Below are 17,411 nucleotides of genomic sequence, written 5' to 3'. Positions count from 1 at the left end.
TGTAAATGTATATTTTTTAAGATTTACTCGATCTAAATTGAGAAGGCTAATGTGCATTTAAAAATAGAGCTACTGTATCCAATCAGGAGATTACTTTGACTTTGCAGTGTGTGAGAAGCCCCCACATAGGCTGAGCGCAGGCCTCTAGCTCAGCAGCGAAAGCCGCGTAGTATGTCTGAGATTCAAACTCCACGTGCTCATTCAGCTCCCTCTTGTTTAGATTCATTCCTGAAAAGTGATAAAAGAACCAGATAATGAGGATGGAAAAAACACCCCAAAAAGAACAGGACAACAGGCTATTATTCTAAAGCACTACAATTGAGAATGAGATTGGGGGAAGATTAAAACAAAGACACATGTAGAAACCTTGATTAAATGATATAAATAAATGAATAAATATAGATGTAAAATGCAATGTTGTTTCACAATGAAACTGAAATGGCAAAACTGATGCAAACTACAATGTAACTGACCTTGAAAAAAGGAGACGAAGCTCATCCAAAGCATGAGAAGTGAGTGATCCTCTAAGAATCGCTTGGCTACACTTTGGTGAGAGAGAATATTAATAAAGTCGCTAACTAAAGGCCAATAGGTGTTGTTCTTCAGCAAAGCTTCGCCACAGTTCACCACCACATGCCGATTGTTCTCTTCATCTATAACAAAAGAAAAAGGGTACCTTAAATACACACACAAGTTACATCGTCACTGATGATCTTTTTGTGTGTGGAGAAGGTCTGGAAGAACCCAATCATACAGTGACTTTACATTTACAACAATATTCTAAAAAATGTTTTCCTAAACTAACAAATTTCTCTTTTTATTGCATCCCAAACAAATACAAAAATTTGACAGACAGATGACATTCTGGCTGCCATCTGACTCAGGAATTGATTCGACTTGCGAAAAACTGTCATTTGCATGACATTCAATCTGTGAGGAGATCACACTTGGTTTGCAAGGATTTAGTCATCTTTTTGCACCTTGTTTGATAATCTGGCTCCTTATCCAATATGATCAGCACAGCTTTGCTTAGGCAACATAATACTCAGGAGGAATATATAAAACGGTTTCTGAAAGCCGATTTTTTAAGCTGTCAGCCAAAAAATAATAATGTGCTGAAACCCGAATTTTAAGTTGAATTGCACTTTACCCCAGACTGCCACACACTTAAATTAAACAAATACTATTTATATTAAACATTCAGTGTCCAAGCTGATTACCAAGTATTATCTATTAAAGCCTTACATCTTTTTATTTATCTTTATAGTGCACTTAATACTAGTATGTTTACCTTGCAGCTCACTCTTAATAAGGCAGCTCTCCATCATATAAAGCAGCACAGTAACCATGATGTCCAGTAGCTGGCACTCCTCAGTCACGTGACGTGCTAACTCCTCATTACTGAACAGCTGCACGCTGATATGAACTATTCGGTTGGACATCGTGTCTGATTCATGACTCTTCATCAGAGTCTTCATGATAAAGGCATAGTGCTGTACAAACGTTTTAGTGAAAGTGATCTGAAGGAGAAAGGCAAATGGATTATGAATCTGCCAGCCACTTAGCTTCCTCATATATCATCTCATGTTCTATGAAGTAGACTATTGCAACAAATAAAAGCCAAGAAAACAAAAGCTCTGTCTAAACTCTTGCATGAAATAATCATAATAGCTAAAAATAAATGAATGAAAATCCATTCTCATGCAGACAGTATGAAATACATACCTTATAGTCTTGATCTGGCAACATGTTGAGCAAAAAAGTAACCATCTTCTGTGGAAACTCATATTTAACAGTCCAAAACAATAACTCCTCTAAAAAGCATTTATGTTTTAGAATGTCCATTATAGATGGATCTAAAACAAAAAACAACAATTTTTTTTTTTTTTTTTTTTTAATTTTAGGAAACCTCTCTTTCCAAGTAAAATCAATACACACAAAAAAATTATATATTAGACAGACAGATAAAGAGATGATGAAGTCATTCACCTTTGGTACTGCTACTCAGCTTTACTCTCTTTCTCTGACCTACACTCTGCCCACCATCCTGATCCTCCTGTTCATTAGAAAAAAAAAATAATAATAATAATAAATGTATTTATTTATTTTTTTATATATATGCATGCACCTTATAAATTAATATATAGCTGAACTTAAAACACATAAGGGTATTCTTTTTTAAGAAAAAAAATAGCAGGGTATGAATATGAGAATTCTAAATGTTTAAATTGCCTAAGGGGCATTAACCAGATTAAAATTTATTATTCCTTAGCAAAAATGTGTTTGTCTAAGATGGAAGTTCCATGTGCATCTAGAGCATACCTCTTTAATTTCCTCATTTGGGCTGGCTGCTGCTGTGGCTCCTACAAAAAAAAAAAAATGAGTATGAGAGGGCAAAAAAATTGAAGCGCAGTACATATGTATAAATAAAAGCAGCTGCCAAACAATAATAAGAAAGCGTTACCCAGCAAGCCAAGCGCTCCAGTTCCAGTCAAACCTGAAGAGTCTGCTGCCCCTGCCCCAGTTGACCCCTTATCTTCCACAGATACCAGCCCCGAGTTCTTGAGTGCCGACAGGTATTTCTCATAGTTCCGCTTGGCATACACATTCTCCTCTTGGCCTGTGATCAAAGAGAAATTTTAAATGTGGTTCCCTCAATTACCTGACAACAAAAGGCTTGCTTTCATATTATAGCTCTTAAAATGTCATTCATGTATAATCCAGAGTTCAGATAATGTGGTAAGTTGACACCAGTAGCACATATGTATTACATATGTGCTACAGTAAAGCTACGTGCTGCACAGCCTTCTACTATTACTACTAGTACCGAGTGTACTACTCAACTGGGGCAGGGTAAACTTACTACTTATAGTTTACAATATTTTACTTTGCAAAGTTGATATTCCATATAAACCGTTATCAAACTACATTCTGTGTGTGAACATTTGTAAAAGACAGACAGACAGACAGATAAATATCTATTAAAAAAACACAATGTAAATAATATGGTTTCCCATTCTATGCAGTGTTCAGTACATTCATTAAACCAAAATATGTTGAATCACTGGAGATGCCTACCCATGCTAAGCTCTTTAAAGGTTTGTTGATTGGTTAAAATTTTAGTGAGAACTGTGCGCATGGCGCCGCCCATTTTAGTGAGGTCTTCTAGGAAAGAAATCTGAGGCTCCAGTTGTTGAAGGACCTTCTGCAGATCTCTGTCTGTGGCAGATTCTGAAATAACATGGTAACGACATATCATTGCTAAGACTAAACGATCATTATTATATTTATAAAAAATATAAACTTGTTTTGCAAGTGCAAGAATTTGACTATGTGCCTCACCTGACTCTGTGTAGCCCTCTCTCAGGTACTGGATTATGCTGACGATAAAACGAGGAAGAACCATCTCAGACATGAGCAGAAGATCTCTAGGGACAGAGGGAACATTCTCCCCGGTTCTTAACCTATGCCTTCTGCAAAACCTGCAGAATTGAAAGAAAAAAAAAATCTATTATTAAATCAAATCTTATTAAAATACTGTATAAACATACAACAACCACACTTCTTTATACTGTAAAATAATTAATTAAAAACACCTGTCACACTGCATGTACATTTGTTATTTTTCCTTAAGGGAAATCCTTATCCTTAAGTTATTTAAAGATAGTACCTTTTAGCAGAGCTGTGGTGTGACTAAAATATATCCAAGTTTTAATTCTATACTGTTGTCCCATGAGAAGATATAATAAAATTGTTGCTGAAATTTGAGGGATGTACTCACTTTATACACAATCAAACTTACACACATACATAAATTACTGGCTTATAGAATTTATTTTGCTCAGGGTGCATGTTTTCCACAAAATGAATAAATCAATGCCTTTATGTCACATGAAAACACAAATGACCAAAGCAACACGGATACTAAACAAAAGTTCCATTATTACCAACTGCAAAACACCACCTACAAAATTTAAGAAGCAGCACAGACATTAATCCCCTCGTTTTTTTGCCGTTTAAATCGTGCAGTAGTTAATGCTGCTGTAATTATCCTATAGCCATAATGGCACCAAATAAAACATTTGGATTAACGCTTCAGGTCGTCAAGACGACACAAGCACAACAGATAAAACAAAAGAGTATCATTTCAGTGGATGAATGATGCTGCAGCCTTCTGTACTCTTAGATTAGCAGTAAAGAAAGTTAAAAATGTCTTACTCGTAAAAAATAATTGAATGATTATATTATAGAGCCTTGTTATACAGTATACAAGTCTCTGAGTGATGCTGCTGTGACTTAGATCATCTCGTTTCAAGCCATTAAAATACTTAACAGTGAAAACTTCCTCATACTGCACTACATTTTTATTATTTGATCACTGCCACTTGCAGACATGTAGATATTCAATACAGAGTTACCACTTACCGTTTATTGTACTTGTATCCAATCTTATGCATTATTTAACATCATGTCAATTTACTCTCCCACTGTGCACCAGTTGTATTAACCTCTTCCCATTACATCATCTCAGCCATCTATGTCAAATACGTAGCTATTACTATTAGTGTCTGAACCTGGTTCTCATCACACGCATTTCGACTTCCACAGCAGCCGTGCAAATGACGAATAAATGACTAGATTTACATTTATAGCATTTGGCAGACACCTTTAGCCAAACTGAATCGCAGTTATGTCAGTTATACAGCTGAGCAATTGAGAGTTAAGGGTCTTACTCAAAGGCCCAGCAGTGGCAGCTTAGTGGTGCTGAGATTTGAACCCATGACCTTCTGATCAGAACTCACTGTGTAAACACTTCCATACTGGTTTGGTTTATGCCAAATCAGATCGGTTTATGCTGCTCGGTGTACTAATAAGACTCCCCCCCATCACACCTGTTTTCCCGCCCCATATGATGCAATGACAATTCTTGTGTTGTGTTTTATTTATTGTGGTGGACTTCTTGCACACCAGATTTTTCTGTTTTACACCCTGTTGTTGATTTGCACTGCAAAATTTCCTCTATTGCACCACATGATGCGTTGTCTGGTGATTATCTGGTACCAGAACTTTTTCTTTTTTCTAACCAACAATTGTATTGACCGATTTTGTTTATAATAAAATGTACCAAAGCCTTTGAAAGCTCTCTACTCTAACTCTGTACACGGAATCAGAAAGTGCAGGAGAAATCTGAGTGCAGTATCAAGCTGTAATGAGGAAATGAACAGTGCAATCAGTGCCATTATTCTTTTATTTATGAGCATCACGTTTTAATGGAAATGGTTTGGGGGGGGTCGGTCTTTCTCGTTAACCAGAACACTTTTGGATAAAAAAAATCACAACACACACACAGCAGAGCTCTGGAGAGCTGGAGGTCCACCAAAACACTGGGCACATGCAACACTTTCACATTCAGCGTATTACACATTAGAGCTTTTACTTCTTATTTTTATGAGTATATTTAAAGGTAATTGGATGTACGTAAGAAAAAGGCGAGAGCTGTCAGTGAGGCTCTCCATGGTTAAAAATAAACTACTGACACTCAGCAAGGCGTGCAGCTAGGCTAAGCTAGGCTAACAGTGTTACCGTGCTAGGAACACCGGAGGCACGGCTTCTCTTTAGCATTGCTAATTATTGTGTGTTTTTATTCTTATTATTCCGCTCATGACACGCATTTAGTGGAGGACAATTACCTGTACACGTGCAAATCAGACACGTCAGGTTAGCTGGTAATATTGCATGAGCTAGCTAATGACTATAAATGGATAGCCGGATACCTAGCTAGCGATAGCGTGTAGCGCTCAGGCACACGAACTTACCCACTTTGTCGCATGACATTACTGTCTCCACAGTCGCAGGCCCCGCCAGCCTGACTCCGAAACATGTTAAAATCATGGCCCGTGTGGTCGCCGTTGTTGAAGCACTCGGCACAGAGTGACATGCAGGGCGAGATGCCACAGGTCCGGCAGCGATATGCTACAAAATTAGCCGTCCACACCAAGCCGCAGAGCGTCGCGTTATCGTAGGAGCGGACGGTTTTGCAGAACTCCTCGAAGCCTTCACCTCCTGCCAGGAGATATTTACACCAGTCCAGGGCCTCGGTGTCCGCCGCCGGTTTCTCCGGATTGAGAACATTATCCAGCAGTTCCTGAAGTTGCCGGAGCCCGGAGCTGTTGTCAATCCGATTGAGATCTGCCTTTAAGTAAGCGGCTGTAGCTTTCTTGTCCCGGCGTAGCAGCGACGCCGCCATCGTTCACCCCGAACTGTTGTACACAATTTATTTTGGTTTGTCTTGTTGCTATGTTCGCGACTTTTCTCGCGATATCACAGAGAGACCTGGCCCACTGACAGCACAGCCTGGTAGTAAATAAGACAGGGTCGATCAGCTGGTAAGTCTAGATGCTGCTTATCTGCCATGGCCATGCAGGTCAGATGACTACACATAGACTACTATTTTTGGAAGGCAGGCTAGTAATGAATTTTAACAACAAAATAAGTCATATGTATATGCGTCCTAGGAGAAACAGCAACCACAGATAAATCAGAAGTTTGACAGAGTCATGCAGGTCAGATGACTACACATAGACTTTTTTTGAAAGAAAGTATAATAATGAATTTTAACTAGAAAAGAAAAATAAATCAAAGTAAATATATATATATTGTACGAGTAATTGCAACCGCAGATAAATCAAAAGTCCAGACATGTAACAAACTCAACAACCTGGTCAAAGTTGTGGTGGATCTAAAGTCTATGAAAATACCTGAACATTGAACATTACTAGACACCCTGCTCTCACACATTCACATCATTCACACCTAGGGGCTATTAAAAGTTGCCAATCATCCTACTTGACAGTTTTTGGGAAGTGGAACAAAACCAGAGGGAACCCACAAGCACAAGGGGAGAACCTGTGACACTACAGTTGCCCATGCTCAGGATCAAACTAGTTGCTTTGAGTTTGGTTGTTGGGTCAGCATTTTCCTCTTGCCCCATACACTTGTCGGATCAAGTGTGCAAAATATTGTAGATCCACTTAGCAGCGTGTGACTGTTTTGGATCGTGTTCAGGAGTAATCATCATACAGCTGTGGTCATTGAAGTTATTCTGATAGTCAGCTGTTCCTTTTGTTTGGCAACTTGGCTTAATCCAAATGATGGGATGTCCCTATATAACTGACAAAAGAACAAGAAGCAAACGCATCATAGAGAAGCTGCAAGTATATCAGTGATGTATTGATCAATCCCTGCATGTGACAAGGATCTATTGTGTTGTTTACACATCTTTGCGATAGGGTGGCTGGATGGAAGTTCTTGTCAAAAGAATAAATAATCTAGATACTATAAATAACTTTCTACATTTGTAATTAATTTCTTGTGTGTACTTTTTTAATTTTCTTATGTCATTAATTTATATTATAGGCTGCCTGGAGGATGCACATAGTAAGAATTTCATCATATGGTGTAACAGACTGTTTCCTCTAAATATGATTTCGATAATCGAAATCACCCCAAACCAAGGGGTATAATGTGTTATAGTCTGATGAGATGAAGGTCATACCATGATGAAGCAAGGTGATGGCAGCATCATGCAGAGGGACTGTTTTTCTTTAAGCAAGACTGGGGCTTAAGTTAAACAGAGGGTGTCATGGATAGATCCAAATACTAATCTATTTTGGGACAAAAACCTCTGGTATCTGCTAGACAGTTAATAAAGAAGAAAACGTTTACTTCCCAGATCAATAACGACAAACAAGCAAACCCATTTAAACAAAGTTATAGCTTTCGAGGAAAAAGCTCATTAATTAGATTTTAATCCTACCGTAATTTCCAGACTATAAAGCGCACCCTTATATAAGCCGAACAGACTGAATTTGACAAATATTTTTATTTTTAACATAAATAAGCCGCACCTGTCTATAAGCCTACACTAGTCTACACTAATGTACTTTACACAGGCTTTAACGAAAGACACGTTACACACGGTGTAACGGGTGAAATATGTTGCGCTTCTATTAGGAGCATAGCGGTATTTTGGAAAAAGACCGGCACTGCATACTTCAGGTGTTGTGCCTAATTCAAACCCCCTTCGCGTGCACGCAGACAGTACCGTCGTATTTCCTGTAGATGGCACTAAAAACACGGAAGGCAAGCTGAATGTAAACCCCCTTCTTGAATTCCACCCCTCCTTATTTCTTTTTCCTTCATACTCAGAGTTACCAAACTTGCTGTGATGAACCTACACAAGTAATAATGTATGTGTAAAATACTACATTTAATCTAAAAACATGGACAGCTGTATTATTTAGAGGGGTATTATTTAGGCAAGCTGAATGTAAACCCCCTGCCTGAATTTGATTTCAGGGGTTGATTTCAGGGGTTGATTTCAGACCGGGGGTTTGAATTAGGCACAACATCTGTATTACTGCGTGTGTGGAGACGGAGAATTATTTTCTTTTTATTTTCTGATGCTCATTTCTAAGTTTCTTTGACTAACCCATAACGCTGTTGCAAAGAAAAATAAAAAAGCACGAGTTTTGAAAACCTGTCTGTGCTTATATGATTTCTGTTCTGGAGTTAGTGAGCTCTCCCTTCACCCAGACTCAACGCGTTACAACGGCTTGTATCTAAACAGTAGCCGACCAAGAAAGTCATTGTTCACTGTCTTCCTCCTTCATTTCACAACCACTGTATTTCTCTGGGGAGTTTATCACACAGGTGAGGTGCGTTTTTCGTTTCCGTTTGGAAATTTCATTGGTCTAATGTTATGGGGTTCAGTTTTTTGGCTTGAATTTTGTGAAACCGGGAAACACCTAGGAAAAATCCATGAATTAGCCGCTTCGTTGTTTAAGCCGCGGGGTTCAAAATGTGGGAAAAAAGTAGCGGCTTATAGTCCGAAAAATACGGTATTTAAACTATGGAATGACGTACAGAGCACATAGGATCACCTCACAATCTGATAGACCTCCAAGATAGAAAAATGGCCAAAATCAAGAGGTTGAATGCTACGTTACAAAGCAAAATGTAACAAAGCACTAGTTAAAGTTAAATAACAGAAACGGTATGGGTTATATTTAGAATAAAATGCTGTTTACGTGCAAAATAGTGCTGTGTAACATTAGGCCAAGGTAGTTGCAGTAAAATCTGTAGCTTATTTAATACATTTTTTATAAATACAGTGTATTAAAAGCAATGTAGGACATGTGGTTGTTACAGAAAAACTGGTAACAGAGTTTCCTGTATATTAATGGTAATGTTACAGTTCTCCTACTATAATCAAGTTTATACTAAGTTACTATGAATAATAATAACATGCTCTGAGTTACAGTATGATTAATAATAGACTAATGGCAGGAGGGATGCCAGTACATAAATGTGTGTTGTTCTTTTACAGTTTGCTTACTGTATACTTAATTTACAATTTATCAATAGTAGTATGCTATGCACTACAACAGAGCATAATGCTCTCTATTTATTACATTAACAATGGAATGTTACTATAATTCTAAATACAGTATGATGTTTTGTAAATAAATCCTCTTACTGGTAGTACTGATGATTGATGACAGCCAGTGACCAGTGAACTGTCATTGCACTGCCATTATAGTAACCCTGATTTGAGATTTTAAAGTGATATTCAATTAATTTACATACATACTCACTTGCATTGCATTAATTTGCATACTGAATAATTAAGTTTTCTAAAACAATATAAATGTAAAAAGAATGTCTCTGTAAAGCCAGCCATTTTTAGTTAAACATCAAAGAAGCTGTAACGTTACATAATTAGTGGCGTTGTGTCCCCAAGCTCACATGCGCGAAGAATTGTTTATCGTAATGTAAGTGTGACTTTCAATATTTTAAACGGATTAATTTAAAGGTTTAAAGTCTTTTACATGTCACCAGGATGCTGATGTGGTAAGATTGTGACAGGTAATGTGAGCTGGTGAGTCTAAGAAGGGGGTGGCTCCTCACCCGCATTTTGCTGAAGTCTTTTTTCATATCTTTTCTTTTCTATTTGCACACCATTAGGTTTTTTTATTATTATTATTATTGCTACCTCTAAAAATGTAACAAATCATCATCCTTGTAAAAAAAAAAAAAAAAAAAAAAAAAGATTTACAGTCAATTAGCCATTGCGCCTCTCCATTCTGTGAGGACATTCGATTATTTGGAGATTCTGGCAAACAAGTTCCTGTAAATTAGCTTATAGAAAATGATAAGGCCTCTTAGTTCAAGTGAAGTGAAATTATAATACTACAGAATACAGAGACCTCCTATATAATTGTTTTTTCAGCTTTCCAACAAGGGATGTAGCACATATGTGTGGTATGGCCAGGTGTCCACAAATACTAAAGGAATTATTTATCTGGAAAGGATGTGAGCATACATTCATAAATTTTACTTTTATCGTAGCTACTTGAACTTTTCAGGATATATTGGGATACAGACCACGTGCTCCTCTGTCAGACGGTGAACATCATTTAAGTCACCCAAAATCATACATTTTGGTTTTTCATCAATAATGTGCAGATTTCTATTGAACATAGAAAGTACTCAGTTTATTGTCTATCATCTGTCAATTGATAGGAAATATGGGAAATATTTAGTAATTAAATCTTGTCAAATACAAAAATATTTCCAAAACAATACCTGTAATGTAACTATAGAAAAGTCAAGGTCTTTTCTCTTCACATAAAGAAAACACTTTTCCTTTACTTTATACATTATATAAAACTTTTTAGTCTGTATTCCTGTATTCCTTCTTTTCTTGCATTAAAATTTGTATTTAATCTTGTTTTTATTTAATTAAAATGATCATTTTAGTCAAGAAAGTAAATAGACTTTTCTAGGCGCTACAAAGTCTCTTCTTCCAGAGATAAATATGAACTCAGTGTTCATCAGTATTATTAAGAAACACAAAGAAATCTCAAATGCAAAGAACCATTTTTATTAGCATCTAATTTAATGATGCATCAAATAATACAATAAAAATGTATTTCATAAATATATATTAAATAATTAAATGTACAAGAAATGGTTTAATGTGCGATAAACTAAATGTTTAATAAAACGTTTATTATATAATGAAAAGTAAAAGAGCTCCCAGATGTCCATGTTCCAAGTGCTAATCATTGTGAACAGAAGATCCAAAAATCCACCCTCTGACTTTAGAGAAGAAAAAAAAGAAACATTATGTTATGTGTCATTATTTTCCACTCACCAAGAAGAGAAAATTTCAACTACAGTGAAACAATAATCATAAACATTTCCCTTTTGAGAGTGTTGGAGACACAGCTGTGGGATGCGACTCATTTACTGTGTTATATAAGATAAGGAAGTTATAGTGCAGCTGCACAGAATAGAAATATTAGAAATTACAGTTAGTTTCGCACATCAATTATTAAACGTAAAATCTCTTACATTTGGCAATGTGTACTTTTTCATTAAAGTCTTTTTTCTGATCTTCCTTAGCCTTAAACAGCTGTGACAAGCTTCCCCTTACTGGATGCCTTGCTCAAGAAAAGAATCAGTGAACATCAACCATATTATCTTTATATTAATTCTTATTCACATTTCATACCATTTATTGTTTAAGTATAAGATGTATCTTTTTTGTTTGGTTTAATTTTTATGCTTTATAATTACAACCCCTATTCCAGAAAGTTGAAACACTGTAAAATATAAATAAACACAGAATGCAATGATTGCAAATCTCATAAACCCATATTTTATTCACAATAAACTGAGAAAATCAAATTTTAAGGAAAAAAGAAAGTAATTTTGTATACACAGTCTTTCACAAATTATTCCAGACTATTGTTGCCCCATTCCAACTTTGTTGAGACATGTTGCTGCCTTAAAATTCAAAATTACCTTATTTTTTCCCCCCAAACAAATGCTATATATGCTCAGTTTGAACATTTTATGTTTGTTTGTTTGTTTGTTATTGTGAATAGAATATGTATTTATGAGGTTTGCAAATCATTGGATTCTGATGATTTATTTTGATTTACTTTTTTTACACCAGATGAACATGCAATTTTAATGTATTATTTTTCCCCTGGAAAATTATAGATTCCTTCAAGTAGTTTTTCCTGCAAATCAGCTGTTATTTAAAATAAGAAGCACTGCCACAATAAATGTTTGGCAAGAGAATGAAACCTGTAAATAGAAACACTTAATAGTGAATGGAATCCTGATATGTTTTTATATATTTGGTTTTGCACATGAAAACTTGCATTCTTAATTCTGGCCCATTTTCTTTTCCATCATAAATAGTCTCGATCTAAGGTAAACTAGGAAATATTAATGCACTTATTTTCAGTCATTTTTCCACACCATCAGTGTTTTGTGGTAGACCTTAAGTGTGAGGTAAATACAGGCTTTAAAAATGGTACTAAAAACAAGCATTTATTTGATTTCTCTAAGTGAGATTGTAAATATGAATTCTGCCACAGGTGTGAGATAATATACATACTTTCTAGATGGGGATGGCATATTAAAAAAAAACCACCTACATTATTTGGGCAAAAGTATTGCAACACCTGACTTTTCCAGCCTTATGTGGTTCTTTTCCATACTGTTTCCACATAGTTGGAGGCTGAAGAAGAGGCATGAAGATATGGTTTACAGGGGTTGGAGTGGAAGATTTTGTGTGGCCTAGTAGAGAGCTCTGACCTCAACCCTATTGAACACATTTGTACGAATTGGAATGCTGACTGCGCCCCAGGCCTCCTCACCTACATTGAAACCTGATCTTACTTATACCCTTGTGGCTGAATGATCACAAATCTCCACAAGTACACTCCAAAATCTAATGGAACATTTTCCCAGAAAAGTGGAGGATATTATAACAGCAATGGGGACTAAATGTGGAATGGGATGTTAAAAAAAATTACATATGAATCTCATAATCAGGTGTCCACAAAACATTTGTCTATATGGTGCAGATTAGATTCAACTTTGTCATTGTGCAGCATACGAGTCTTCGTCTTCTTCTTTTTCAGCTGCTTTCATTAGGGGTCTCCACAGCGGATCACCCATCTCCATACTACTCTGTCCTCTACATCTGCCTCTTTCAAACCAACTACCTGCATGTCTTTCTTCACCATCTCCAAGAACCTCCTTTTTGGTCTTCCTCTTTTTCTCCTTCCTGGTGGCTCCATCCTCAGCATTCTCCTACCGATATACCACATTTCCCTCCCCTGCACATGTCCAAACCATCTCAATTGGGCCTCTTTTATTTTGTCCCCAAAACGTCCTACATGCACGGTCCCTCTAATAAACTAATTTCTAATCCTGTCTATCCTCATCACTCCCAATGAAAATCTCAGCATCTTCACCTGCAGCTCCGCCTCCTGTCTTTTACTCAATGCCACCGTCTCTAAACCATACATCATCACAGGTCTCACCACAGTCCTATAAACTTTCCCTTTCACTCTTGCAGATACCCTTTTATCACAAATCACTCCTGCCACTCTTCTCCACCCACTCCACCCTGCCTGCACTCTTTTCTTCACTTCTCTAACACACTCTCCATTACTTTGCACTGTTGACTCCATGTACCTAAACTCAACCACCTTCTCCACCTCTTCTCCCTGCAACTGCACCACTCCACTGTCCTCCCTCTCATTCACACACATGTACTCTGTCTTACTCCTACTGACTTTTATTCCCCTGTGCAGCATATGAGTACAGAGCCAAACATTTTTTACATAACCCAGCTTGCTAGGAAACTAGGTTCAGAACACATTATCAGCTATTGTATGGTACCCCTGGAGCAGAGAGAGCAAGTGCCTTGTTCAAGAACGCAACAGTGGCAGTGACATCTCACACTAAAACTAACAATTGTGGACAACTGTGAGCATAATTATGGCCTGTTTTGCAAACTGCAAAATGAGCTGCAGTTTAAAAAGACTCAGATGTTCACCCTCCACTAGTCTAAGCTTTACAGTAATTTTAATGAAAACGACACAGGAAACAAAGTATTAAACAAGCAGTTTATTAAACATCCAGTAACAAACAGCCCATCTGATTAAAGAACATTTTGATTTTATTCTATGTAAATTGTACACTCAGATTTCTGTACAACAAGGCTAACATGACTAAAATAACAAAAACAGATTTTCATTGTCATCAGAACACTGTACTATCAAAGTAATTCTCAAAGGCAGTAGCCCTATAAACAACAAAGCAAGCACAATGATATACCAGTGTTACAGCCTGTCATAGGTGAAACATTGAAGCATCATACTACACAGAATGTCAATTTATTACAGTGAATTAAACAGATAGTAATACTAAAGAGAGAAAGATCCCAAGCCTGCTGCTTGTTTAGAGTCATTCCTTTGTTTCAGTCGATGTTCATGCTATTCATCTGTAGCTCTATTTATAGCTGTGATGCTTTTCTTTCAAAGTAGCCATTATTATTAGCAACACTGAAAGTGATATGTTATTAAAAAAAATGCTTATTTGTTTATTATTCATTTATTCTAGATGAGTTTTAAGACTTTTCCAATCAATCATTTGACCCATACAGGAATGGCATTTAAACACAACTCTTACCATGTAGTATTTTCAACAGGATTTGAACTGGATTAAGGAGCCTGAGACATCTTTGGTGGAACCTTTAACATTTTTCAGCATGTGCAATACATATATGTCAAATCTGAAGTAATTCTACACAATTCTTCTGAATAAGTTTACTTGTTAATTTAAAAAGTTGTATTTTTTTAGTTTGGTATTTTGGGATATTTTGAGATTTGAGTGTTTTCGCTTCTCAATTTGCAATTTGTTTCGGGCAGTGATTGTGCATAATCAATATTTAAATAACATTTACAATTACTAAAATAATTGTACAGGCAAATACAAGACAAAACACAAAAAAAAATAAATAAAAAAAAAAAAAAGAAATAAAATGGACATAATATAAAAAGAAAAAAAACCCAAACAGAATAAATATATTTTAAGGCTTTAATCAAGTCAGCTGAATCAAATAATCACTTTCAGACCTGGATATGTTTTAGCAGGAATTATGTTTAAAATATGAAGACGCACGCCACTTTGAAGGCATAATAAAAGGCATTAAAGATATTTACCCTAGTTAGGACTAGAAATGCTGAAAGGTTTAACAATGATCTAATGCCGATCTACAAATTTTAAACCTGATTGCATGACAGTATTTTTGCGATCATCCTGAAAAATTTGAACTGGTAAATACCCTAAATACTCCCATTAATCTCAATATTGAATTTGTAAAAAATATCTGTCCACTATATCTACATACAATCCTTTTTTTCTAGAAAACAATGCTAAATACTTTTTCCATAACAACAGCGTCAAACTGCATTCTATATTACTGTACATTCAAAGATTAACCTAGGTTTCATCGCAGGAAATCTATGCTTTATGATTGTTTTAAATCTATAATATTAAGATGTAAACCCACAGTGATCTCAGCTTAGCTGAGTTTTTGAATACTTTAGTGCACTGATTAATCCAGTAATACACAAGGAGTGCCTTTTGTTTTCTCCATCCACAAGATGTCAGCTTTGAGCTGAGCATAACAGCTGTTTTGTATGAATTGGTATCAGATTGTAAAATGATGGTGTTACACTTATGGTCCTCACAATGTAACCTGCATATTTGGTGAAACCCCATTAGAAATAGACATTATGTTCTAGTAAACTTCAACACACAGCCCACTTGTCCCATTGTGGGTTTTCATGAAAAGCACACACGTGCTCATATGGTGTGTCCCATAGTAGTATTGACCAAGCTTTTAACATTGGTGACAGGTCGGACATCATGCAGCTGCTTGCGTCTGTCGATAAAAGCTGCCAGTCTGGCTGTATCCAGAGGAGTTTTGGAATAATCTCCACTGTGAGCGCTCACCCACGGGTGCTGCAAACATGCTGTCGAGCTTGGTCTTTTCCTGGTGTCCTGGTTCAGAGCTGAGATTATGAAATCCCTCGCCGCCTGACTCACATCACAGAAATACTCATCCGGGAAGCAGAAGTCCAGCTTGCAGATGTTAACACAGGTCTCTTCAAGACTCTCATCCAAAAAAGGAGAGACTCCGCTCAGCATGACGTAGGCCAGCACGCCAACGCTCCACACGTCCGTGGAGAAAGACACCGGCGTGCCCTGGACCAGCTCCGGAGCAGCAAACTCAGGGTTGCCCAGCAGGAGGTGCACATACCTGTGTCCTGATATTTGCACTGCATCACCAAAGTCTATCAGCTTCACACACGGTACAGGCATTCGGAGGTTTACCATTAGGTTTTCAGGCTGTATGAGAAAATGGATTATTAGTAAATTAGCAAAAGACAGTTTGGAGAAATAACAGCAACTTTAAAAAAAACTATCATGGGCAGCTGAATGTCATTCTATAAAGTTGTAGGAACAAGTAAAGGGACAGAACAAAATCCATATAAAAGCTGAAATTTTGAGAAAATTTAGACCTGGGTTAGCTTGTTTGCTCATTGTTCGTTCACAATAAATCAACCATATACCTCATATGAACATGAACAGTTTTTTGTATTTTCCATAATGTTTTATTTATATCAGTATTTGGGCTGTTATATCAGTGTTATATGTAATATGTACAATGCACTTCTGGTAAGATCTGGCATTATGTGAGGTTGAAGCAATCGAATTAAAATGCTGCCAACTCTCATGTACCACAGTCATCATCTCTGGATCGTCAATTATTAATTTTTTTTTTTTATTTTTTTTTTGAGTAAACCTATTTCTATTAAGCAGACCATTCTACCATTTGTACAGGAACACAATGAATTATAAAAAACTACAGCCCTGCTTGTTCAGCTTTAGCCAGCCAGCTTGGGAAGACAACTATTGGCAGCACCGCTATGCTCACAAGATTTAATAGGTGATTGTAATATTGAATAATACATTTTTTTTAAACATTTCTGAAGAGACTTTTTTGTGTCTGCTTGAGCATCATCAGAAGATTGTGATTGCACACACAGCTTGGAGAGAATAGCTTGGTTCCTCATACTTTATGTACTCTATAAGTCCTAAATGGCTGTCGGGTTTCTTTTTATTTACCTTCAGGTCCAAATGAGCCACTTTGCAGGTGTGCAGGTGCTTTAAGGCTTCAATTGTGTCCTTAATAAAGAATGCCACCTTCTCCTCCATCAGCTCATCATGGGCCACCAGGTAATCTAGCAGACGCCCACCCTCCAAACTGGACAGAAAACACCACAATGCACACAATTTAAAGTGTAAAAAAAAAAAAGTACTTTTTAATCCAATATAACCTGAAATGAATACTTCAGAATCCTACAATATACACCTGAATATATTAAAACAGACGTAATCCAGACAAACTAATCATTACAGTGAAATTAAGGCCGTAGTAAAAAAATACTGCTTTACAAAGCCTGGTTTGG

At 36.6% G+C, this 17,411-nt stretch overlaps 2 protein-coding genes across 6 annotated transcripts in view; both read right to left on the bottom strand.

The window, feature by feature from the left end:
* ubr3 (ubiquitin protein ligase E3 component n-recognin 3) overlaps nucleotides 1-6,431 on the bottom strand; it is a 43,015-nt gene extending 36,584 nt beyond the window's left edge. The window contains exons 1-10 of one of the 4 annotated variants that reach the window (XM_046844839.1): nucleotides 5,817-6,431; nucleotides 3,343-3,482; nucleotides 3,079-3,231; nucleotides 2,465-2,620; nucleotides 2,323-2,363; nucleotides 1,990-2,056; nucleotides 1,726-1,856; nucleotides 1,292-1,520; nucleotides 474-653; nucleotides 95-228 (exon numbers count right to left, since the gene is read on the bottom strand). In XM_046844839.1, coding sequence (XP_046700795.1) covers nucleotides 95-228; nucleotides 474-653; nucleotides 1,292-1,520; nucleotides 1,726-1,856; nucleotides 1,990-2,056; nucleotides 2,323-2,363; nucleotides 2,465-2,620; nucleotides 3,079-3,231; nucleotides 3,343-3,482; nucleotides 5,817-6,247 — 1,662 coding nt within the window. In that variant the 5' untranslated portion in view covers nucleotides 6,248-6,431. The remainder of the gene's footprint in view (nucleotides 1-94; nucleotides 229-473; nucleotides 654-1,291; nucleotides 1,521-1,725; nucleotides 1,857-1,989; nucleotides 2,057-2,322; nucleotides 2,364-2,464; nucleotides 2,621-3,078; nucleotides 3,232-3,342; nucleotides 3,483-5,816) is intronic. The other 3 variants (XM_046844840.1, XM_046844841.1, XM_046844842.1) reach the window with 3 other exon arrangements.
* A 7,552-nt stretch (nucleotides 6,432-13,983) lies between these two features.
* Nucleotides 13,984-17,411, bottom strand: part of kalrna (kalirin RhoGEF kinase a) — a 154,869-nt gene continuing 151,441 nt past the window's right edge. For both annotated transcript variants that reach the window (XM_046844539.1, XM_046844540.1), the window contains 2 exons: nucleotides 17,068-17,206; nucleotides 13,984-16,287 (listed from right to left, as the gene is read on the bottom strand). In XM_046844539.1, coding sequence (XP_046700495.1) covers nucleotides 15,742-16,287; nucleotides 17,068-17,206 — 685 coding nt within the window. In that variant the 3' untranslated portion in view covers nucleotides 13,984-15,741. The remainder of the gene's footprint in view (nucleotides 16,288-17,067; nucleotides 17,207-17,411) is intronic.

The sequence above is a fragment of the Silurus meridionalis genome, chromosome 3, assembly GCF_014805685.1.
Source record: "Silurus meridionalis isolate SWU-2019-XX chromosome 3, ASM1480568v1, whole genome shotgun sequence".
NCBI classification, from domain to species: Eukaryota; Metazoa; Chordata; class Actinopteri; order Siluriformes; family Siluridae; genus Silurus; species Silurus meridionalis.
This window is presented reverse-complemented; position numbering and strand designations above follow the sequence as displayed.